Raw genomic sequence first — 25,960 nt, 5'->3', positions numbered from 1 at the left:
CTACAGCAGGACTATGTCATTTAATCTACATTCATCTGTGTATCTTTCTGAACCTCAGAAGAGCAACCGAGGTAGTAGTTGGAAATAGATGAGATAAAAGTTCCTGAAAAAGAATTTTGTAGGAGTAACGGTTCCATAACTTGTTGAGCTGCCTTTTCCAATTCTTTTATTTTTGTGAATTTTAAATAATGCTAGCATTAAAAAAAAAAAATCACTTATACAATCACCCCCATGCAATATCCTACCACCTTCCAGTTACTGCTTTGTCCAGCCTAGCTCTCCCTGAAGGTCCTGCAGCTCTTTATCATTCAAGTATTCCAGATCTTATGACACCCAGGTATTGTGCCACACTCTTCTTTAAAAAGGAAAAAGACAGGTGATTTGAGTCCTTAAAATGTTACTTTTCCATAAGTACCCCTAGACAAATATGACAACAAGTATTTAACAAATATAATCTCTGTGCCAGTTAGTAGGATCCCCATTTTAAAAAAACAAAACCTAGCTTTCTCTAAGCTTTAAGCACAGGACAAGGCACTTGGGCAATGCAGGGTAAATTATGCACACTAAGTGACGAAGACGACAACAATCTCTTACAGGATTTATATTATGTGCCAGACTCTGTTTATGTACTTATTTATACCACCGTCAGTAAGTCCCATTTTTACATCCATCTTTTACTGGTATGGAAACTGAGGCACAGAATGATTAACAGGACCAAGCCAAAAGCTAGTAAAGGGCAGAATAGGATTCAAATGCAAAAGAGTAGTAGATTTACAGATACTTAGAAGAATCAAAAATTTTCTTTGTGACCAAGGGCACCGTATTTTCAGCATGTTCCTCAAGAAATGAATGGCACAGATTTTGAGATTCTCCAGGCAAAGACTGAGCTGGTCTTCCAGAAGCTAACAATGGAGAGAATGTGACTGACGATCCAAGAGATATTTCCCAAAAGAAAGGAATCAAGAAGGATTGTTGTCCCTGGAGGTGTTTGATGCCAGCTCTCAGGACCCTCAACGTGGTGTGTGACATAAAACTAGAGAGGCTTTTCCAGTTAGACTCATCTGTGTGATGTGCAAATACTTACCCACAAGCACGCGTTTAAGGGCCATATACTTTGGGATTGGACTCGCCCCTGCTCTGCACTCCAATCCCAACCTACCCACCTTGGGTAATTACACTTTTTACTACCAGGTATTTCTACATTCTTCACATCTAGTGCATCTATTCAGTTCACAGTTCGGGTGTATAAGTAATTAGTAATTAGCTTATTCAAATTCCACTTCATCTTAACATCTAATCATCCTTAATTGCACAGGGTTGAATAGAGTGACAGGGAAGAAGGACGATGACAGGTGGGGGGAGAAAGGAGGTCTTCAAATTCAACTTTACATGAAAGCACTCAAACAGCCCTGCATAATGTGTCCCCCTCGCTGCAGGATGTAGACACTAACAAAGCCACAGAGGTGAGAATAACATAGTAGAGCATTTCATCAAAAGAAAGGAGCTTCCCATCCATTCTTCTTTCCCTCCTATTACAGCCATGGAGAAACTCAGACCCCTAGCAGGACATTTCCTGTGACCTCCAACACACATTTTAAAAATAACCAGAGATATAAGCCCTAGTTGCCTTAGAGGGCTCAGATTCCCTCCCCCACCATGCCTCTTTTTTAAAGAACCCAACTAAAGTTCAAGAGAGCATTTACTTATTTTAAATAAGCCCCACAGATCTGTGAGCTGTTTTTTTGTCCAATTTACATCAACAGTCACTGTTCACCAACATGGCTATGACACAGCAAACAATTAACCTCGTAGTCACAGGAGGTTTTCAGTTGTACAAGCAATGGTCCAAAAATTCTATCCCTAGAAAACTAAGAGTGCTGGCTTCAATTTACCCTTAAGGCACTGAGATCACGGGCATGTAAAATAAGGCAAAGGTATCCCACATTTCCATAAGGAGGAAGAAAAGAGAAATAAGGTCACATTTTGCTAACCCACTATCACACTCACTCATACTCATACACCATAGAATTAGATGACCCAGGCGTTTTCTCTGAATTTGCATACTAAAATAAAACCATGATGAAACAGTGACAAAATATTAGTAAGTGTTCCAGAAACCATTAGAAGTTCCAGAAATCATGAGAAGAGAGACTGTGAGTGCCAGGGGTGAACACTGTCATCCTTATGACTTCACATACTAGAACACTAAAACTGGAGGTTTTAGGGTCCTGACTAGTTCTCAACCTTGGCGTGGAGCTGATCACATGGAGTACTTGCTGGAAATACGAATGCGCATGCCTCACCAATTGAATCCTAACGGTTATGTGTCTGCTGTGTTTGGGGGGGGCGGGTAAAACAGGACAGGGGAGGGTAAGGCTGAAGATATACTTTTTTTTTTTTTTTTTTGGTGGTATGGGGGGTATGGAACCGGAGACCTCTTATGTGGGAAGCTGGCACTCAACCACTGAGCCACATGAGCTTCCCTGAGTTGTTCTTTTTCCGTTTGGTTGGCTTGTTCTTTGTTTTTGTTTTCTCAGGAGGCACAGGGAACCAAATCCAGGACCTTCCATATGGAAGAAGGATGCTCAACCACTTGAGCCACATTCATGCCCCATCTTTTTTTTTTTAAGTACACAGGCAATTCTGAATCACATCAAATGTGAATACCACCAGGTTACTGGTATTGCAATCTCTGAACTGCTAGCTCATTACAGAAGTGGTACTGTTGTTTCACTATAAATCTCTGAAGTTCACCCCATGGGATAAAGTTATACTGCAGTAACGTTATAAAGATACCCTTGTTATCTGCAGTGAGAGAACAGCGCCACAGGAATGAGGTGGCTGGACACCTTCATACCTAACTCCTATAAATGACAAGCACGTAAAAGGGAGTAATGGGACTCAAAAGTGTGACAGGACCAACTCGGGCAGCCACGTGTGAAACCCGGTCTTGCTGCATCAACGTCCTCTCTCATAATTAAATCCCATAAATCATATTTTGTCTACAATCTTCTCACCCCCTACACCCAACCCCCAAATGATAAGAGAAATTCATGAACAAGGACCATCAAGAAGGTCTTGGTTATATCACCATTCATGAATGATCATGCACTCCTGCATATGTCTGGCCATTTGGGCAAACATATGGCATTATGATTTTTCTTCAAACTCCAGTTCCTCTGAACACATAGGATAAAGCACTGCTCTAGGATAAACTATGGAAAACTGTCAAAGATTTGTATGTAATACAAATCAACACAAAGTGTCAATTTTGACATTTTCTTCTAGGATGGTTATCAACAAACACAACATGTACTATACACCAGCACACCCAATTTTTCACAGTTTCAAAAACTAAAACACAAAAGTAAGCAGAATAAATGAAATAATAATAAAGACCAGAGCAAGAACCAGTAATTTAGGAAACAGAGAAACCATGGAGAAAAATCAATAATACAAAAAGCAACTTCTTTGAGTCTATCAATAAAATTAATGAACCTCTAACCAGATCGAGAAAGAAAAAAAAGACACAAATTACAAATATCAGGAATGATAATGTACAGATATTAAAAAGGATAAGTGGATACTACAAAAAAAACTTTGTCAATAAATTCAACAACTTAGATGAAATTGACAAATCCTTGAAACACACAAAAAAACTATCAAACCTCACTCAAAAAGAAACATGGATGAATGGACCTTGTCCAAATAAACAGAATTTGTAGTTTAAAAATCTTCCCAAAGAGATAACTCCAGGTGCAGATAACTTTACTGGTAAATTGAACCAAAATTTTAAGGAAAAAATAGTATCTGCTCTATGTGAGCTTTTTCAGAAAACTAAAGAGGAAGGAATACTTCCCAAGTCATTCTATGAGCCCACAATTAAGCGACACCAAAACCATTCAGAGACAGTAAAAAGGAAACTATGGATTAACAGCCTTCATGAACGCAGATGTAAAATTCTCCAGAAAATTTTAACAAATGGAATCCAACAATATATAAAGAGGTTAACCTGCCATCACAAAGTGGAGTTTATCCCAGTATGAAAAGTTAATTTAACATTTGAAAATTAATCAATATAATTTACCATATTAAATTCAAGGGAAAACATATGCTCATATCAATAGACAGAAAAATACTTTGATAAAATCCAACATCCATTCCTAATAAAACTCTCAACCTAGAAGGGAACATATATAACCTGATAAAGGTATCAATGAAAACCCTACAGCTAATGTCATACTACTAGTGAAAAACTGGGTCCTATCCTCTAAGTTAAGGAATAAGGATTTTCAATGCCACCATTTCTATTCAGCATCGTTTTAGAGATTCTAGTAGTGGGTCATGGTCTGGAGTTATTTTACCGTAATTTCAAGCCAACATGTTACTCTGGCACTCCTTCATTGATGCTGGTAGCAGACATGAAACTCCCAGGTCAGAGACAAAGGACTGTTTTATTCATGGCATGGCAAATAGATGAGCACCATGCTTACACTGACTCTTCAGGGGGACATGGAGGGTCCAGATAGATGCCTGTGGAATTACGCTACTTACACAAAAGTAACGCTGAGCTTAGGAACCTGATGGTTTTATAGTAAGTGATGAACAAACCCACTCTTTCACAATGAAGGAAACCCTTCACCTGCCCTCAAAGCTGCTCACAAAAACACAGCTCTGAGAAATGGCCTTGGTAAAGAGCCTGCAGGGTCCTCCATTCCTACCAGACAAGACACGCAGGAGGGGGAGACCCTTAGAGGAGTGTATCCTAACAATAATAGGGCAAAGGGAAAAAAATAGGCATCCACATTGAAAAAGGAAGAAGTCTTTAATCACAAATGACACATTCATTTATGTAAAAAATCTGACTGCACCACAAAAGGCTACTAAACTAATAGGTAAGTATAGCAAGTTGGTAGGATACAAGAATAATATGCAAATATCAATTGTATTTCTATATGCTAGCAAGAATCCATTGGAAATTGAAATTTTAAAAATACCATTTATAATTGAAAAACATATGAAATATTGAGGAATAAATCTGACAAAAGATACATAAGACCTGAACACTGAAAGTTAAATAACAGTACTGAGCGAAAGTATAAGACCAAATGAAATAGAGATACACAGTGTTCATGGCTTGGAAAACTCCATATTGTTAAGTTGTCAATCTTCCCCAAATAGAACTAAGATTCAGCATAATAACAGTCAAAATTCCAGCAGGAGGGGAGCAGATGTAGCTCAAGTGGTTGAGCATCTGCTTCCCACATACAAGGTCCCAGGTTCAATCCCAAGGACCTCCTAAACACATAGAAACGAACAAATGAAAAAAACAACTTTCCTTGGGCAGCAGATGTAGCTCAGTGGTTGGGCTTAATTCTCAGTACCTCAAAAAATACCAGCAGGAGTTTTCACAGAAACTGAGAGAGGTTGATTCTAAAATTCATATGCAATTGCAAAGGACCTATAAACACCAAAACAACTTTGGAAAGAACAAAGTAGGAGGTCTAACACTACCTGATTTCAGGTCTTACTATAAACTTACAGCAAGATAGTGAGGTATGGTGTAAAGATAAACAAATATCACAATGGAATGGGATTCTGAGTCCAAAAATAGACTCATTCTTATAGGGACAGCTTATTTTCAAGAAAAATAAAAGGCAATTCAGTGGAGAAACAATAGACTTTTCAACAAATGATACCAGTGCAACTGAATACATATATACATATTCATGAAAAAAAATGAACTTGACCCATACATTTATAAAAATTACCTCAAAATTGATCACAGACCTAAATGCAAAACCTAAAAACTATAAAACTTTTAGAAGACATGGAATGTTTTGTGACCTTGGGTCAAGCAAAGGGTTACCCAATATGATACCAAGAGCATTATCAATAAAAGAAAATACTGACAAACTTTAAAACCTCTGCTCTTTGAAAGACAGTGTAAAGAGAATAAAAAGACAGGCCACAGACTGGGAGAATATATTTCTAAATTATATATCTCATAAAGGATTTATATGCAGAATATAATAAAGAAATCTCAAAACTCAATAAGATAATAACCAAATTTTTTAAATAGCAAAAGATTTGAATACTTCACCAATAAAGATATAAGATGGCAAAAAATGAAAATAAAAAAGGCAGATGAAAGATGATCAACATCAACAGTCTTTATGGAAATGCTAATTAAAACCACAATCAGATACCACTGCACACCTATTAGAATGGCTGAAATTTTTAAGGCTGACCATATCAAGTGTTGGAGAGGATGTGGAAGAAATGGAACTCTTAAATACTGACAGTGGAAATGTAAAATAGTACAAACACTATGGAAAATATTTGGCAGTGTCTTAAAAAAGTGGAACTTTCCCTACTGTTTTAGTTTACCAAACGGCTGCCAATGCAAAGCACCAGAAATGTGTCAGCTTTTATAAAGGGTACTTATTTGGAGTAAAAGCTTACAGTTCCAAGGCCATGAAAATACCCTAATTCAAGGCATCAGCAGAGATGCTTTCTCACCAAAGTCAGCTACAGTTGATCCCAGCCTGTTGCCACGTGGTGAAGCAAGGCAGCCTCCAATCTCTCCCGAGGTCTCTGCCTTCCCTTCCAGAATCTACTGCTCAGCTTTGAGCAACCAGGCATACGGCTGTCGCCTCTTTAGCTGCTCTATGTGCCCAGAGTCTTGGAAGCTTCATGCTTAAGCAATTCTGACACATTGCAGCATCAAAATTATGCTGGCTCCCTTTTTTCTCTACGTGAATGCCCAGACCCAGCAAGGGGCAGAGACTCAACCCGAGTCAGACCTCACTGACACAGTCCAATGGAAAGCCCTGAATCAATCTGATCAAGTAATCTAACCAAAGGCCTCTTAGCTGAATTCAATGCAAGCAAAGGGTATCACACCCAGAGGAAAAGATCAGTTCACAAACTCTCTTTTTGGAATTTGCAAAATAATCTCAAACTGCCACTCTTCCCTGATATGCCAGCCATCCCACTCCTAGGTATTTAACAATGAGAAATAAAAGTACATAGCAGCTGTATCTGTAACAGCCCAAAACTGGAAACAACCCAAATGCCCATCAGAAGGTGAAATGATGAACTGTGAGCTGGCCATGCAGTGGAATATTACTCACCAGTAAAAAGGAATGAACAATTGTTACATGCAGCAAGATGAATCAGTTTCAAAATAATTAAACTAACTGGAAAAAGCCAGAAAAGAAAGAATACACACTGTATGCTTCCATCCATATAAAATTATATAAATGGAAACTTATCTCTAGCAACGGAAAGCAAATCAGTATTGCCTGCAAATGGGGGGGTGGGGAGCAAAAAGAGAGAGTTTATGGAGGAGCAGGAGGAACCTCGATATGCTGAGTATCTTGACTGTGGAAATGGTTTGATGGGCATATATATATGTCAAAATATATCAATTTGTGCACTTTTAGATACCTCAAAGTAGTTTAAAAATCTACATTTTAGTAACACCAAAAACTTCATTTACCAGTAAATTTCCAGAAAAAACATATATGGTAATGCATAATAAATAAGCTGTGAAGGTTTAGTTTTAAAACTTGTACATTTCTGCTTGGCCAGCATCTTCCAGTTGGGACAATAAAGGAAGCCTCCAATAGGGGAGGATAGAGGCAGGGAGAAAGGAAAAAAAAAAAACAAAAAACTATGGGGTATAGTCCTAAAATCTGCAATTTAAAAAATCTCCCCAATCAATCCTTATTTATACTAAAGTTTAAGACAGACCAGTAGTAGAGCTAGACACAAAACTAGCAATATGACTGTGTATCAGGAATGGCCAAGTTAGCCCCGGGGTGTCGGGAGAGACACCCCGAAGGAAACACAACTGAGTCAAGGCTGAAAGATGAGTAGGGGTTAACTTGAGGAGGAGGGAGGGGTAGCACAGAACAGGGAAAAGGAAGCAAGAGCGCCCAGAGCCAGGAAATGCCGCCCACAAATGGAGGAGATGGGAAAGGGTTCTGACTTTGAAGAACTCAAAGGCCAGTAGGGCTGGAGCATGGGGGGTGGGGCGGAAGAGACACAAAACGAATTTAGAGACAGCAGGCCCAAATGCTACAGGAGCTTGGAGGCCATGGAGTTGATTTAGAATTTTATCCTAAAAGAAATCAAGAGTCATCCAAGAATTTTAAGCAAGGGAGCGAATGGTTATATGTGCATTTGAAAAAATAAGAATAGACCAAAAGGACAAGCATCTACCTACACTCCCCTTTGGACAAATGCCTTTAAATGGTTTTTGGTTTTTTTTTTTTAGAAAAGCCTCCAAGGAACATCACCACCACATTTAGATGCCAGCTTAAGGGAGAGCTAATTGGTTCTTTTCCAACTAAGTTATGAGCAATGTGTCTCTCTTATCAGAACAAATTCCTGACCCCCACCCACAGTCACCCTTGAGTCTCATTCTGAAACTCTCATTTCCCCTAATCTGGTTTGAGAAAGATTACACTGCCTAATGAAACTTTAAAGAGTGAAACCAAAATCAAAGCTGCCACTGATTCGAGAATTCAAGAAAGGCTACGACCTTGCGTCGATAAACAGGTTATATGGCTCACACTCACCAGAGCTGGCTTGCTGCAGATGACACCGTGAATCTCCAAATAGCTGAAGGTTACCTCGAGCTGCAGTGGAGAGGGGGAAGGAAAAGGGAGAGAAACCTGTAATGAGGGTTTTAAACCTATAATTCAAGGTGGTTTTTTTTTTAATGTTACAATTAGAGACAGTCCAAGAGCAAATCCGATATTGGGCATCTTCAGAAGGCAGGCAGATTTAACATCTCCATTCACGAAAGAAACATGACTGTCACTCATCATAAACACTTTCAGAGAAAGTATTAGTCACTTTCCTAAATGCATGAAAGGAGTTGCATGCCCAACTTTTCAAATTTCGTTGGGGAACAAACTCAATTGATAGTTTTTGTACTTCTACCCCAGCATTTATTCGCTGATAAATTAATATATCAAGTAAACCATCTAAATATTTTTTCCTTTTTTCTTCAAAATAGCACTTCAAAAAATCACACCAGGATGGAATTAATGTTTTCACTTCTTTCTAAACCTTTACTTGTGTTCTGTTCTGATTTTTCACTGGAGATGATATTCTTTCCACTGTCTTCCATAAATATTCCTTCCATCATCTTCCATAATGATTTAGGAATTTTTAGGAACTGTACTTAAATAAGACACAAATAAAAGTCCCCTCTCTCTGCACATAAATATATATTTGCTTTAATAATGTGTCTCCTCTTCTCTTCTTCTGTAATAAGCATTTATTAAATATAAATAATATAAATAAATATAAAATATTTCTAATCTCACACTTTTTGCCTCCCAATTTCAGTCTTTCTTCCTGCTATGGCAACCAATCACAGGGCATGCAAGTTGAGACAGGCTAGAGGTTGGGTTGGGTTAGCTTATTTTACCCTGTCACCTTAAACCTAGAAATGTAATGGCAAAAGAATCCATGCAGAGCCAAACCCTCAAGGGACTTAGTTCTGCCTCTGGGGGTACAGTCCACCATTATACATGGTGGGGTAAGTCTTAGAGAAGAAAACCCCTGCATCCCAAGCTAAATATCTAGGAGATGTGAGGAAGACTAGAGGTAGGAAGAGGGTTCATTCTTCATTATTCACTGGGTCAACCATTGGACATTTACAAAGGCAACTGTTTGCAAGGAGTAGAAACAGAAAGAGAAATGAGATGTGTTCCTCGTCCTCCAAGAGTTAAATGTCACATGGGAGGTGCACATTTCAACACTTAAAGTAGAAACGTTATCAAGATCTGGAGTTGGTTGGGTTTTGAAGGGTCATTTAAAGCAGGGAATTATTTTCTATAAATCATACATACCTGACTTGGTTTATTTCCATTTAAAACATGAACACATTTTCATCTGCCAGCCTCTGCTATAGCAGTGCCAAAGTCTTTTCTTTGAGTTAAGCCCACTGGCTGGTCCACCAATGGTCTTTCCTCCATGAGCCTCAGCCATAATGCAAGGCATCCAATGGCCATAATGAAGACACTTACAAAGCAATCCAAATGCATGCATTTTCTAGATTTCTATGCCCCTCCCTGCCATCTTTAACAGTTGTGTGGTTCTCAACAAGACTAATTTTTTTAAGTTTACTAATATTTAACTTCTCAGATACTCTTTTTGCACTTATATTTCATTGCTATGTGAAATATCTTTAGTTAAATAATTTTGCAATTGTAATTACAAGTGCTATTAGCAGGTTGGAGAATAAGCCACTGACCCTCAGTGCGCAAACCACCCAATTGGTGAGAGCAGGTGCAAACTGGCAGACTCTCTTTCAGCCTACCAGCAATGAAAGAGCAGCACCCATCAGCATTACCAGGAACTGGGGACGGGCAGCTTTGGCCAATTAGGCAGAAGGAGGAAAGCTGGAGATGGACTGAGATGCTTCCATAGTACATGAGGGCTATCACTAAGATAAACAACGTGCTGGGGACACCACATGCCTCCTCGAGGAGTAAGAAAGCTTCATGACATTTAGCCTGGCCCTGAAGAATGACTTCCAGGTTATCAAGCAAAGAAGGGACGGAAAAGGTATTCCAGGCAGAGGAAAAAGAATTTTCAAAAGACTTAAAAGAACCAGGACAAGGCAGAAGCTGAAAGCAGTGGATGGCACTGTAACAGCAGTCAATTAGCGGACAGGACTGGCTGAGTTTGTGATTAGAATCAGAATCCTGGGTTGTTGTTTTTTAAAGGAGGTACCGGGACTTCATACATGGGAAGCAGGCATTCAATCACTGAGCTACATCCATGCCCCAATGAGAGTTAGTTTTTTCATTCATTTGTTGCTTATAGGAAGTACTGAGGATGGAACCCAGGACGTCATACATGGGAAGCAGGTGCCCAACCACCGAGCTACGTCCGCTCCCCCTCGATTAATTTAACCATAGGGAGGGCAGTCCCCAAGAGGGACCTAGAGGCATCCTAGCAAGGTCCCAGTCCTTCTCTCTAATCTCGTCTTTGGCTATTTTTGGTCAGGTCTTTCTTCCTCGTTCCCCTAACCCTCAGATCCTGCACTCTCCCCAGCCCACCCCGAAGGCAGTTTAAAGAACACACAGATCAGATTTACGGGCAGGTGGCAGGAAGACTAGTTAGGGGCTGAGATAGAGCAAGAGGACCCGGAGTCCTGAGAGACGGGCATTTAGAAGACATGATCTCAGACAGCTGTGATCGATTAGATAAGGAACAGGAATTAGCTCAGGCCCCCCACCCCAGCAGGGCAGCCCCAACCCCACAGGCACAGAGCGAGCACATCTGGCTGTGCCCACCGCTCTCCTTCAGTCACCGCCCCATCCGCGGGAGCGGTCAAGCCGACCCTGCCGACCTGTTTCGCTCCTCCCGGCGGCCGCCTCCACCACCACGGCCCCTTCTGCCTCTGCCCGTTCATCCTGCTACATCCCCGGGCGGTGGCAGCCCCTTCCCTGCCCGGGTGATGTCTGGGGAGCCTTCCCCGCAGCCTCTCAGGGAAGCCTTCCCCTCTCTGACCATCACCCACGGCCAAGCACCGCCGGGGCCTTCTGGGGAGGTGGCAGCGATCCACGTCTCGATCTGGATGTGCCTACAGAGGTACCTGCTTTGGGATTACTCACTGAGATCCATGCCTCTGTTTCACGCACCCAACAGCCTAAGGGGTACATCTCATAGCAAAAAGATGAAAGAGAAAATATTAAACTCATCCCTCCCCAAAGAGAAATCTGGCAGAATCAGTGCCTGCTGTACACAACCATGTGGAATACGCTCATTTCCCCCGAAATTTCTGTCCCTGACACAGGTTTGGCTTCTCAGCTGAGGCCCAACTGCCACGTGAACACTTGCCTTCTCCACGGGGAAAGCCTGCAGGCCGGTCCCTTTGCAAGAAAATTGGCCTTTTTAAATTTGTGATGCTGACCATGTCAGAAATCAGAGCCAATGCCCCAACTGCCTGAGCAGCCAGTTGTGAGCCGGGCTGTGAGTACACACCCCGTGGAGCGGCAGGGCCTTCCGCCAGGGCCCGAGGAGGGCAGGCACTGCCCGGGTGAGCGCCCTCCAGCCCACGGCGGCAGGGCTTTCTCATTATTCAGGAACCTTCGGCTCAAGAGGCTGCTTGACTACCTTCTCCAGCAAATTTCCTCCTGCGATTAATGTTTCACCTGTGGGATAATGCTTAATTCACTTCCTTTTATCCTGCCTTCAGGTATTTTAATGTATTTTAGTCTGATTTCATTTACATAATAATCGGCTTTATTTATAGCACATTATAAACACGCAGGCTCGCTTTATATTATAAAAATGGGTGGAACCAAAAGCCTTATTCCTCAGTAATCATATATATATATATAGATGCTAAATTGGTAAAATTTAGCATCTATGTATGATTACATCGTAAAAGGGCAGCAGGTACCCTAAACCCGTAACTGGTAAACAGGGGGCTGGCACCTTCTCAAAGTGCAATAAAAATCAGGCAAGTCATTAGACTGCAAGCCTTGAAAGGCCCACTTCATTTGTAAGTGTGAAAATATAGCACCGTGTCAGGCACATGGTAGGCATTCACAAAAGAAGGACTAAATGCTCAATTTTAAGGATGAAAGGACTAAAAATACCATACAAATGCCAAGTGCTAATAATAGGGAAACCTGGGGGGGGGGGGGGGGGGGGCGGTGTATATGGGAACTCTGTACTTTCTGTAAACACACAACTTCTCTTTTAAAAAAAAAAAAAAGGACTACAAAAGCGATCAAATAATTCTGCCATCAGCGGGTAGGTTGAGATCTGTATCCCCACAAAAGCCACGTTCTTACTCATAATCCACATTCCTACCCGTACGCGCCTCATTGTAAACGGGACTCTGTTGTTACTGGACTCATTTCTAAGCAGAAGAAATTCAGACACAGTCAGAGAAGGCCACAGAGGAAAAAGCCGGAAGTCAGAGGAAACCGGAAGATCAGACCCAAGGAAAGAGAAGCCACCATGTGACGGAGGCAGAAGGGCAGGCCAAGCCACCCCCGGCACGGTGACAAGCCGGCACAGTGACAAGCCAGCACCGGAACATCCAGGCTGTGGGGGGAAAGCCCTGGCTAGTGCCTCTGACACCATAAGCCCATAGATTCTTTTTTTTTTTTAATTCAGCTATTTTTACTCAAAAAAATAGCAAACTAAATATGTTATCACCTCACTTTTTTTTCACCTTTATAATGTGTTCCAGAGCTTGTTTTCTATATCAAAACATCAACATAGTATCTCCGGTGTGCATGTATCATAGCCATAAATTCTTGATGGCTAAGCCAACCCCTTGTGTACTACTTGTCCTAGCAGCCTGGCAAACTAAGACACAACATAACTGTGTCATAGTATAGGAAGACTGAAAGATGGAATGTCAGATGCTGCACCAGGGTCTTGGGGTGCCCTCACACCACTCCCAGGTGCCTCCCGGGGAGAAGGGGGTGCAATACAGAGGTGCTAGGAGAACTCTGGACACTTCGGCCTAAGTCGTGGGTCCAGGAATCCACCAGCGAGCATGATCACGTTGGAGGGTGGTGAGCTGGGGGCTGGGGGTTCCAGAAGGAGGTAGCCAGTCAGTACTCACCTTGGTGGGGATCCGTGTGCTGACGAGGAAGGCTCGGCATGTCGTGAGCACCTGTAAGACAAAGCAGAGAGCGTAAGGACCACACAGGGAGACTGGCGGGACTTCCAGGTACTGAGGACAGGCAGCTCCGCAAGAGCCCGCACGGCTCGGTTCCTGCCAGGTAGGGACAGGTGGACCGTGACAGCCTCCTGGCCCTATAGAATGGGTTTCACCCTAAGAGTCACTGAAGCTAGGGCCAGAGCGAGCAAGCCACCTGTGAAAGGTAAGGAGCTGTCCGTCAGCACGCAAAGGACCACCACTTCACTTCAATGGAGTGAGCAGGGCCAGTCTCTAGGATATTAAAATCCATAAATCTTATCTAAAGGCACGAGCTCTGCTCGATCAACAGCAGACTTAATGAAAAAGCCAAGGACTCATTTGTTCTTTCCAAATTACAATCACCATCCACAACTGCCCTCTTGCTTTCCCTGCTCTGCCACTACCTGATAACATTTACATAATGCAGAGGCAGCAAAAACCGGCTGTGCTTCCAAGAGATTGCCCTCAACATTGCTTCTGAGCAGTGACACTCACAGTCTGGGAGAGAACGTTTACGAGAGTTACTTTCTGATATTCATCTGAGACCGTAACTTCCTGTATGGTTCCATATGCCCAGCTGGAGCCCTCGTGAGCATACGGGGCTGGAGATAATTTGAACGCTCAGATCAAACCTAACACAGGGGCCCACGCCCATGCCCCTCACTGCCTCGGGAAGCCCACCCTATCCCTGGTGGTGGGGGCAGGCCTGGGGGGCGTTGGCAACAAGGAAAGGAAGCTCCTCCAAAGCCCTGATGAGAAAATAGCCTTTTTCCTTTTCCAAGGACCTCCCTTTTCACTGAACCCATGTTGAGTCGAAGGTACTTATGTACTCAAATAAGCATGCTGGACTTGAAGAAAACCTTAGAAATCATAAATTAAGGATGCTGAGGCCCCAAGTAGATATAGGACTTATACAAGGTTGAACAGACTCAACCCAGAGCTCAGGCTGCTCATCCACGCACAGGTGAGTCAGCGGTGGGCTGTCGCCTGCTTCTGCCACTGTCCCTTCTCCCAAACCCAAAGAGAAACAGGGTGTTTTCTACAAGATCTTTCTTTGGCTCATCATAGGTAGCCACTGTGTGGAGTAGCTCAGTCCAGGACTATTTATGAGACAGTCGATAAAGGGAAATAGCCTGACGATGCCTGGAGAGTCAGACGATGAACAAGGCAGGGAGGCCGAGGGACAAACACAGCTCATTTCAAGACCCTCCATCCAAAGGCCTTCAATCACGGCGATTCACAGGGTCGCATTTTACTTGGTATCATTCTCCCTACTTGATTTTAGGGTTGCCATGCTCTAAAAGACTGTTAAAAGTAACTTTGAGTGGTGGTGGAGGGGTGACGTATGCCAATTTTGCACAATATGTCTGCTTGTTTTGTAAGCTCACAACTTCTCTAATAAAATATATATACATATGTATATATTTAAGGTAACTTCTAAAAGTATAAGCAACAGAAGCTATCTGTATTTGAATACACTACTTGCTGTGAACCAAACCACGGCTCTTTTCCCTCAGGAATGAACCTTGTGCTGGTATGAGGGTGGGGAGACAACGGGCAATGGGAAGAAGAGGGGTGGGCTGGGCTGGAAGCAGCAGAGCCAGATGAGCGAGTGGAGGTCAACAGGAGGCCCACTGCAGCCAGTCTGGCTACACACTTTGCAGGGCCTTCATTCAAAAATGATTAGGAATTTCAAGATGGCGGCAGCAGCGCTTTAAGCCAAAGGCAGGGTCCTTCCAAGCAGGACACCCTGTGCGACTACAGGTCAGAGGCCCGTGAGGCCAGCGCCCAGGATCTCAGGCATTCCCTTCATGCCATGAACGGGCTACCACCTCTGCATCCATCTTCATCCTCAGCACCCCCTGTGTGGCTGGACGGTGAGAGCTCCCACCTCCTCTTTGGAGAGAAGACAGATTCGTCCCTGCCTCTAGCTCACCATGGAAGGCCAGCCAGGGTTGGGGGAAGAAGGGGTGGCCAGGGCAGCCCGTGACAAGGGAAGGATCTACAAAGCCCCCCAGCTCTAAGAGTATTCCATAAGGTTAAGTTTATTTCATATATATACAAATATTTAAGTTTAACACATCTGAAAAGAATGCATATATAAAGAATAGTAACATGAGAAAGCACTGGTTCAACAACTGAGCAAAAGGTCACTGTGTGGCACGAGACACACAGGGTTCGGTAGTGAGCACCAGGCGGGCAGAAGTTGCATGAGCGCAATAAAGAGGAATGAGCGGGTGAGATGAAGGGCCCAGAATGGCGCTCCAGCCTGCTGGCCACCTGCTTAGGTCCAAGGGGCAGGCTGCCAACAACTGTGCGGGGAACCCAGGACTGGAGAAGGATGAACCATTCACCTTCCCTGGCACACCCACACTGTGCCCGAGTGTTCTGGTTCAGTTCGGCCCCGGGTTGTGTCTCCTCTTTCTAACACCAGTCGTCCCCCGAGGGGACGGGAAAAGAGGACAGGAAAGGACACTGAGCAGGGCCATCACAGCAACAGCTCTAGAGGCCCCTCTGCTCCCCACTGCCCTGCCTTGCCTATCCCGTAACCAAGCCTGCGTTCCTTCTCTTCCAGGCCCTGCATGACTGACCCCCAACCTTCCCAAGGAAGTCCACAAAACCCCTGCAGACAGGTAAGCAAAATCCGGCCCAGTATCGTTTGGTCAAAGACCTAAACCGGTAGTCTGCCTGTGAGTACAAGCTCAGGGACACTCATCTTGCAGAGCTGCAACCAGAGGCATGGCCTCTCCATGCCCAACCTAGCTTTCCAGTCCATCCTCAGGTGAGCGCCAAGGGTCAAGGTCAAAGGCCGCAATCTGGGGGTTTACAGCCTCTTCCTATTCAGAAAAACAGCTGCTGCTATGTGAACACCGCTTCAAAGGAAAATGGGCCCCACAAACCCAGGTCTTTTCACACCCATCACAGTAATGACACCAATACCCGCTGGTAAGCGGTTCTCGCCAGACACAGGTTTGCACGGCTTACCTTGTTTAATCCACACAGCAGCCTGACAGGGTGGGCCGAATCATCACCCCCACTTAAAGTGAAGAAAGAGAGGCACAGGAGGTTATGTAACTTGCCCAGGTCACCCACGAGCAGGTGGCAGCGCTGGGATTTGAACCCAGATGGCGTGGCTCCAGAGGTTGTGCTCTTAATTACCCATCCTGGCCCTCAAACTTCACCTTCCCAAGAACCAGAGCCTTTCCAAACCCCCGTAAAAGAGGGAAGTCATAGAACTGCAAGGTCAGAGAGAAGCAAAGAAGTAAATGGGTCATCAGTAGAGAATGCCGGGGCATGGAGCCTTTAAGGGAGTCCCTCCTCCACTCGCCTCTCACTAGCAGCGTCTCTACGAGTTTCTGTTTTATATCTTTCACATAATTGCATGTATCTCTCTCCCTGCCCACCACCTTCAGACCCCTTTCCTCTGCTGCTGTTGTGACACACACCCCCTGCTCCAGCTCTCTTCCTTCCCTGGTACCCTCCCTACCTTCACTCGACCCTCCATCCCCCAGTGTCTCTCTCTATGCTAATCACTGGTGAGCTTGTATTTTATTTATGCTTACTGCAAAACGGCAGCCACCAATCACAGAAGAAAAACTGCATCCTGGAAGAGTATCTTACTTGTAACATAGTCACAGAGGAACCTGAACTAAAAATGAGGAGACACCTTGTGATACAACTATGTTCTTATGCAAAGAGCACAAGGGTAATTAAGTGCTTATGGGGGTCCCCTGTGTGAATCTAAGTAATAAGTCTTAAAAACGAAACTCAAAACAACTAATATGTGGCAGCAATCCCTAGCCAAGTAGCAGCCTGAACTTCCCTTCCCTTTTACAAGGCAAAAGAAGTTAAAAAAAAAGGCAAGCAAGCAAGGCCGAGAGTATTCACATAGATTCATCTTTTGAGTAAATATAAATTCTTGACCTATGTAGAAATAATGGGGTTCTAATGATCATTCTGACTTTACCTTGACAACAAAGAGAGTTCACAATCAGTGACTCTGAGTGCCAACTTCCTTCTTTAAAAATATTTTCAAGACAATGTTATTACATGGTTTCCTTAGGAAATCACGCACTGGTCAAATAATTTGTCTGAAAAAGATACACCCCAGGCTTTAAGGAAACACCGAAAAGCCACAAAAGACTTCGTGCTGACCCAGAAAGGAGGTGGGTTCCCGGGGAACAGGGCCTGTTCTTGAAATGCTGTGCGGAGACGGGACAGAATAGATCAAATCCCCCAAAGATGACCCGGCCTCGTGCCTTCCCGAGTACCGCATGATCTTGAAACAAGAACAAAACGATAACTGCAAGTGTCAAGCAGAACTGTGCTTTTCGGTCTCTCAACTCAAACCGAGCCAAGAAATGGGACCATGTTCATGCCGGGAATCCCAAGGAACTCAGGCTCCCTTTGGCTCCAAGACTGCCTTAGGATTTGGGACCTCTGTGGCTGTCGTGTACACTAATGGCTTCTAGCAGAAGGAAGGGGGAAAACTAATGTCGCACACACAGGAAACTCTGATTTAGCAGGAAGTGTTTCCCATTAATGAGCACCTCCTTGGCACAAGGGACACCAAACCCCTCATTTGCAGGGAGACCATCCTTTCCCATTTGCACGGGCTTTCCCAGTCGTAGCACTGAATGTCCTTGGCCCTGGCAAACCCGGGCAACTGGTCACCCCTCCCGTGGGTGTGGCGCCAGATGAGCTTTAATGGCTGCCACTTCCTAGATGTATCAACCCTGATGGAGTTAGGTAACCTAGACTTTGTCTGCTTAACAGGCAAAACAAGAATACTCCTCTGAAGGGCTGTTCCTGTTAAGAGGATTAAGTAAAATACCAACACAGGTAAAGCCCTAGCCCAGCATCTAGAATGTACTTGGTCTTTGCTAAATACCAGTTCTTCTATCATTATAAATGTAAGTAATTTAAATTTGAGATGTAGCTTCCCAGAGTAAGATTAACTGGTCACACATACTGAATTTTTAAATAATTTTTGTCATCAAAACAAAACGAACTCAGAAAGGATCCTGAGAAATCTCCTGGGCTGACATTTTCTGCTCAATACGTACTTTTGGCCTTAAAGAAGATGACTTTTCTTGCAAAGTTCAAAAAGGGGGTGGGGGGGAATTAGAGGGATTATATGTGGCTAGCAAGGCACCTCAACCACAAAGGGCAAGCTAGAACTTTCCTCCCACCTCCCCAGGGAAAACTGCCTTAGTATGCACACCGTATTTTCAAATTCTGCAGCGCATGTCTTCTTCCCTTCATTGAAATGCAAGCAGTAGCCGGGTTCCCAGTGAGGCTTCTTGGTTCAACTTTTAACTTCAAATTTCACTTGGAAACATTTATAAACCTCCTGCATACCACTAGGACTCAGGGCTCAGCAGAGAAGCCTCAACTTTCTTATGGACACAATATAGGATGAAGTCAGCTCATTGCAGGCTGATTTTTTTTTTTAAAGACATAAATAGCTGTTTCTCCACCTTAAATAACACGTTGCCTGAAGCCTACCACCACAGAGGCGGAGCCGTAAATTCACACCCACGGAGTTCACAGTCCGGCAGATTACCAAGGGGGCCTTTCCTTGAAAACTGGGCTCGCCAAATGGTCGACAGCTTCAGGTCCCTGAGGCCCTTTGTAGCGTGCACGCCAATAAAACGAGGAATGCCACTTAATACCTGTCCCCTCTTCCAAACTCCCAGGTCCAAGTACATCACGGACAAGGCTTCGTTAATCCAAGACCCACACGCAGGGGCGGGGGAGTGGCAGGTGGCAAACACCATTATCACCAACCAGTGTGCAGTTGTGAGGGACAGATGCTAAGGGGCTGAGGAAGGTCACCAGGAGGCTGAGGGAGGACAGGGCCTCCTCCCTGCTGGCTGCAGCCTCGGAACGCCCTGCTGGCCCCGATGCCCGGTGGCCTCTCCGGCCAACACAGGACACTCCACCCAAAAGGAACACACCAGCACACTTCGCGGCTGGCCCCAGCTCCCTATAAAAACTGGACGGCCATGCTCGCAGCAGCTGTGTCTGTGCCACCGTAATTAACAGGGGTGCTGGGTAAGGAAGCCGAGGCTGGAGCCCGGGCTCAAATCCCACCCCAAAGCTTATTTTTGTAAAGCTTTATTGGGATGCATTTGCTTACGTCCTGCCTCCGGCTGCTTTCCCTCTACAACAACGAAGCCGAGCAGTGACGGAGATGTCAGGGCTCACAAAGCTCAAATATTTACTCTCTGGCCCTACACAAAAAAAGGCGTGCTGAGCCCTGATCTACTGAATGGCTTAGAGAATGAAGCCTGGGTCAGTCTGCCTGGGTGTGAACGCCAGTTCAACGCACTATTTACATCTGTGGGACGTGGGGCAAGTCACTTACGCTTCCCTGTGCCTCAGTTTCCTCCTCGTTAAAATGGGAGAAATAACCGTACCTACTGCATGATGTTAATATTATCTGAAGTGCTTAGAAGAGTGTCTGCACACAGGAAATGCTACGTGGTGCTTACGATTATATATTATAAAGTTTTATACAATTATAGAACTTAGGTATAATGATATGTCATAATTACAATCTATGGTAAATATTGTATTATAAATTACAGAAAATTGTAATATTCCATAAGAGTATTAAACTAATAGAGTTATCTGGATTTAGGTCAGGTTTGGCCTCACACTTGCCAAGTGACCTAACCGTGAATAACTTACAGTCTCGCTGGACCTTACTTGACCCAAACTTAAAATAAGGGGTCAGGGTCTCTAAGTGATCTTCCGACACTCCCATTCCATGACTTCAGTCCATGTGGCCTTCTCCCAACTCCAAGTTTCCCTCCTCTTTGGTCTGTCAGGACTTCTAGGAATGGTCAAGTAAGTGCCCATACCTCTCAGCTGAGAGGAGCTCATCTTCCTTTGGGACCCTTCTCCCTCAAGCGACAGACTTTCCCTCAACACAGTAGCAAGCACCCCACATTTAGTGTTCAGTTTTCTACTCAGATGCCTAGTTTCAAGGGAAGACTTTGTACTCAAACACCTGTGTCAATCCACTTCTTTTCACGGTTATTTCTCCAGTTGTGCAGAAATGGAATGTTCACCTACAGCTTGTCTGAGGCAATCGCTTCGTTCTTTCTGCAGCCCCATTATTGCAAGTTGCATTATCAAGGCAGGAAAGATACACCTCTTTTCTGACTTTCCCCCCACCAACGAACATGTGGTTTCTTCAAGACATCAACTCTTTATGTCACTACGCTTTGGATCCTCTTTTCGAGGCACCCACTGATAAAAATTTGGGGATGTGCCACACTGACTGTATCATAATGACATATTTTTAAAGGCAGTGTGAAAGTGCATTATTTTTAATTAACAGCACTCCAGGAGCCACATTCAGATACGAATGGTCTCTCTTTAAACAGTGGCATGACGACAATGTCTAGAACGGGGCTACCTCTCAGGCCAGGAGTGAAGAAGGGCCGTGAAGCTCTCACGGCGAAGCACCCATGCACGGCAGAGTGGCTGCCCAGCCCTCTCAGCCCTGCTCAGCAGGGAGCAGGAGGCTCACGGGCCTGCATGCAGCACGGGTGTTATATTAATCAGGGGTCTCTGGGGAAACAGAATCAACAAGGGATAACTGTTGATAGTAAGAGATTTATCAGAGTCTCTCACACAACCCTGGGGATGCACAAGTCCAGGTTCTGCAGGCAGGCTGCAACCAGGAGCTCTAATGAAAGTCCAATGAGGATTCTTGATGAGTTCTGGGAGATGTGGCTGTCCAAAGACAAGCTGGGAAATTCTCACTCATTGCTGGAATCACTTCCCCTTTTAAGGCATTCAACTGATTGGATAAAACCTCACTCACTGATGATGGCAATCTCCCTGATTGATGTCATTGTAATCAGCAGTCTATGATTTACCACTGCAGTAAAGTCAATGGTGACTAAAGTCCATAAATGCCCTTGCATTACAGTTAGCCCAGGGCTTGCTTGATCAAACAACTGGGCACAATTACCTGGCGAGTTGACAAAATAGCCTAACCATCACAGGTGCTAAGGGACCTTCTCATCATTGTGTTTGGTTTATGGTTATTGTTGTTTTTCTGGCCACCCACCTAGGGTCCAATCCCCCCCCTCCATTTTTTTAAATTATTTATGGTAAAACACACATAGCATAAAAGTCCTTTTAACCATTTTAAATGGACAATTCTTTAAGTCCCTTGACAATACTGTGTAAGTTTCATCACTACTGTTATCCAGACTATTTTCATCATCCCAAATCAAAACTCATACCCATTTAGCAATAACTCTCCATTCCCCCCCACCCACCTCCACCCCTAGTAACCACTATTCTGCTTTCAGTCCCTATGAATTTGCTTATTCTAAGTATTTCACATAAGAGAAACCATGTCCATTTGTATTTGGCTTATTTCATTCAACATGATGTCTTCAAAGTTCATCCATGTTGTAGCATGTTTAAGCACTTCATTTCTTTTTAGGGTTAAAAAACCATTTTTTTAGGGCTGAATAAATATCCCATTGTATGGGTGGATCTATTACATTTTGTTTATCCATTCCTCTGTTGATGGACACTTGAGTTGCATCCACTTCTTGGATGTTGTGAAAAAATATTTCAGTGAAACCTGGTTTGGAAATATCCAACCAAGTCCCTGCTTTCAGTCCTTTTGTGTACATGCCTAGGAGTGGAATTGTCAGGTCATATGGTAATTCTGTTTTTAATTTTCGAACCGGAAACTGTTTTCCACAGTGGCTGTACCCTTTTACATTCCCACCAACAACATACAAGGGTTCCTCTTTCTCCTCCTCCTGGCCCACATTTGTTATTTTCAGGGTTTTATGTTGTTGTTGTTTTAATAAAAGCCATCCTACTGGGTGTGAAGTGGTATAATTGTAATTAGGTTTTTTTTTTAAGATTTATTTATTTACTTCTCCTCCACCCTTACGGTTTTCGTGCTTGCTGTCTGCTCTCTGTGTCCATTTGCCGTGTGTTCTTCTGTGTCTGCTTGTCTTCTCTTTATGCAGCATCAAGAACTGATCTTGGGACCTTCTGGAGTGGGAGAGAGGTGCTCAATCTCTTGCATCACCTCAGCTCCCTGGTCTGCTGCATCTCGTGTGGTCTTTCCTGTGTGTCTCTTTTTGTTGCGTCATCGTGCGGCACCAGCTCTCTGCACAGGCAGCACTCTGCGTGGGCCAGTATTCCCTGCAGGTCAGCACTCCGTACGGGCCAGCGTGCCTTCACCAGGAGGCCCCGAGAATCGAACTACGGACCTCCTATTTAGTAGACAGGAGCCCAATCACTTGACCACATCTGCTTCCCTCGTTTTAATTTTAATTTGCATTTCTCTCATGGCTAAGGGTATTGGACATCTTTTCATATGCTTATTGGTTATTCAAATAACTTCTTGGAGAAATATCTATTTAAATCCTTGGCCCATTTTTTACTTGGGTTGTCTTTTTGTTGTTGAGCTCTTTCTTTATATATTCTTGATATTAAACCTTTATCAAATAGGGTTTCCAAGTATTTTCTCCCATCGTCACTATGTTTTAAATGAACTGACAAACAGTAACGTCATGGATGCCCACAGAGTACAAAAACCACGCAATATACTGTAAAGGTCATATCAACCCATCTTATAAGCGTTTTAAATGAACTGACAAACAGTAACGTCATGGATGCCCACAGAGTACAAAAACCACACAATATACTGTAAAGGTCATATCAACCCATCTTATAAGCCAAACTTCTGCCTCCCCACCACAGGGCCAGCCAGCCTCCTCCTGAACATGTCCACCCGGGAGTCACTAGAAGCCAAGTTTAGCTAAAGTCACAGAGCTAAGGGATGGGTGTAGCCAATCCCTTCATTCTACAGATGAAGACACAGACCAGGAAGGTTAAATGATGCATCTGTCTCCACTAGGGCTCTTTCTCGGTTTGAAGCAAGAGAATTTTAAGCAAAAGTTAACTTCTTTGAGGGACATAGCGTAGGTCTCATCATCAAAGAACAATCAGAGTTCAAGAGGGAGGCAGAAGCCAAAGTAAAGCACAGATTCAGGAAACAGGAACTACTGAGGAGCCCTACAGGCTGTCACCTTGGTATGAATGAACCCCAATGCTTTCCAGCCTCGTGTGACCCCCTTTCCAAGAGTCCCTTGAAGGGAAAGGCAAGCAGCAGTCACGGCTGATGGCCAGAGAGCACCCAGGGGCAGAGCCTGCATCTGAATTCCCACTAGACCACCTGCCACCAGTAAGGTGGCCTTGGGCTTACAGGTCCCTTGGCCACCCATGCCTCCATCTCCCCCCTGCAACAGAATGGGACCACAAATAGTACTTCCTGAGATGGCACGCGTGAAGAACCCAGACCTCGCCCAGCTCATGAGGGACCAAACAACACAGGACCATGGACAACTGTGATGACAAAGATGGCTAACCACCAGCTAAACCAAAGCATTGGCTCAAGAAGTAAGTTCCACCTGTTACTGGGATTCTACTGTCGTGATCCCTCCTCAACCATTTCAAATTCTCAGCCCATATTTGCTGGCCTTAGCTCCTCATCTCAAGCCAATAAGGCACAAGTGTCACTTCCTTTCCTTCTGTCATATTAGAATCTTCATCAAATGAAAAAATACACACCTTTCTTTCCTCTTCTCAGAGAAAGGTTATGAAACATTCTCCTACTTTGCCAAAGGATGATTATTGACTTAAGCTTCAGACTCTTATGTAAATAATCACATAGGGATTAGAAATATCCTTCATTGAATTCATAAATAAGAAATGGGGACAGAACAAGAAAAACTTTAAGATTTAGAGTGTTTCTATCAAGCCACCCAGGTATGCACACAATTTACGGCAGTTTTTCAAACTAAGGGTTGCAACCCATTGGTGCATAGTTAAATCAATGAAGCAGAGTTGATGGAGCATATATATGTATGCCTATTAATATAAACTGGACTGTGAAAGAAAATCAAATGCCTTGCAAATAGAAAACACAAGCATTGCTTCACAAAATTTGTTCCACTCATACAAGCATGTATCTAGTACACATGCATGCAGTAGTGTGTCTGTGTGTGTATACTTCTCAAAATCATACCAAATATATTTCTTATTCTAGGTACAAGTTTTTGAAAGCTTGATAAACACTGTCAGAGCAGCATATGATCCATCATGAGGCGATAGATGGAGTTAAGGCAGCCTTGTGGATGGCAAAGCTATGAGCTCTGGAGTCCAACGAACCTCAGGAGAAAGCCCTGCTTTGCCAGTTTTGCAAACTGCGGGGCAATAGGCAGGTTACTTTAAACCTCCAGGCCATAGTTTTTTCACCTCTAAGTTGAAAATAACAGATACCCTGGTGTAAAAGATGTCAAGTGCCTAAGTCTTGTATCAGTATCTACGCCAGTATTTATAGGACTTTTTTTCTTTTAAGATTTATTTATTTATTTATTTCCTCCCCGCCCCAGTTGTCTGTTCTCTGTATCTATTTGCTGCGTCGTCTTCTTTGTCCGCTTCTGTTGTTGTCAGCGGCATGGGAATCTGTGTTTCTTTTTGTTGCGTCATCTTGTTGCATCAGCTCTCCGTGTATGCAGCACCATTCTTTCGCACTGGGCGGCTCTCCTTACAGGGCGCACTCCTTGCATGTGGGTCTCCCCTACACTTACGCAGGGGACACCCCTGCATGGCACGGCACTCCTTGCGCACATCAGCACTGCGCATGGGCCAGCTCCACACGGGTCAAGGAGGCCTGGGGTTTGAACCGTGGACCTCCCATGTGGTAGACAGACACCCTAACCACTGGGCCAAGTCCGTCGCCTATAGGTCTTTTATCAGCATCTTTTTTTTTTTTAAAGATTTATTTTTTTATTTTATTTAATTCCCCTCCCCTCCCCCGGTTGTCTGTTTTCTATGTCTTTTTGCTGCATCTTGTTTCTTTGTCCGCTTCTCTTGTGGTCAGCGGCACGGGAAGTGTGGGCGGCGCCATTCCTGGGCAGGCTGCACTTTCTTTCGCGCTGGGCGGCTCTCCTTACGAGGCGCACTCCTTGCATGTGGGGCTCCCCTATGCGGGGGACACCCCTGCGTAGCAGGGCACTCCTTGCGCGCATCAGCACTGCGCATGGGCCAGCTCCACACGGGTCAAGGAGGCCCGGGGTTTGAACCGTGGACCTCCCATGTGGTAGACGGACGCCCTAACCACTAGGCCAAAGTCCATTTCCCCTTATCAGCATCTTTATCAGTATAGAGACTGATATAAAAAGAGTCACTGTCACTATACTTAGA

At 44.0% G+C, this 25,960-nt stretch overlaps 1 protein-coding gene across 4 annotated transcripts in view; it reads right to left on the bottom strand.

Annotated features, from left to right (window-relative positions):
• Positions 1 to 25,960, bottom strand: part of CARMIL1 (capping protein regulator and myosin 1 linker 1) — a 312,625-nt gene that overhangs the window by 167,347 nt on the left and 119,318 nt on the right. For all 4 annotated transcript variants that reach the window (XM_058285333.2, XM_058285334.1, XM_058285335.2 and 1 more), the window contains exons 3-4: positions 13,619 to 13,669; positions 8,589 to 8,648 (exon numbers count right to left, since the gene is read on the bottom strand). In XM_058285333.2, coding sequence (XP_058141316.1) covers positions 8,589 to 8,648; positions 13,619 to 13,669 — 111 coding nt within the window. The remainder of the gene's footprint in view (positions 1 to 8,588; positions 8,649 to 13,618; positions 13,670 to 25,960) is intronic.

The sequence above is a fragment of the Dasypus novemcinctus genome, chromosome 22 (genome assembly GCF_030445035.2).
Source record: "Dasypus novemcinctus isolate mDasNov1 chromosome 22, mDasNov1.1.hap2, whole genome shotgun sequence".
Taxonomy (NCBI): Eukaryota; Metazoa; Chordata; class Mammalia; order Cingulata; family Dasypodidae; genus Dasypus; species Dasypus novemcinctus.
This window is presented reverse-complemented; position numbering and strand designations above follow the sequence as displayed.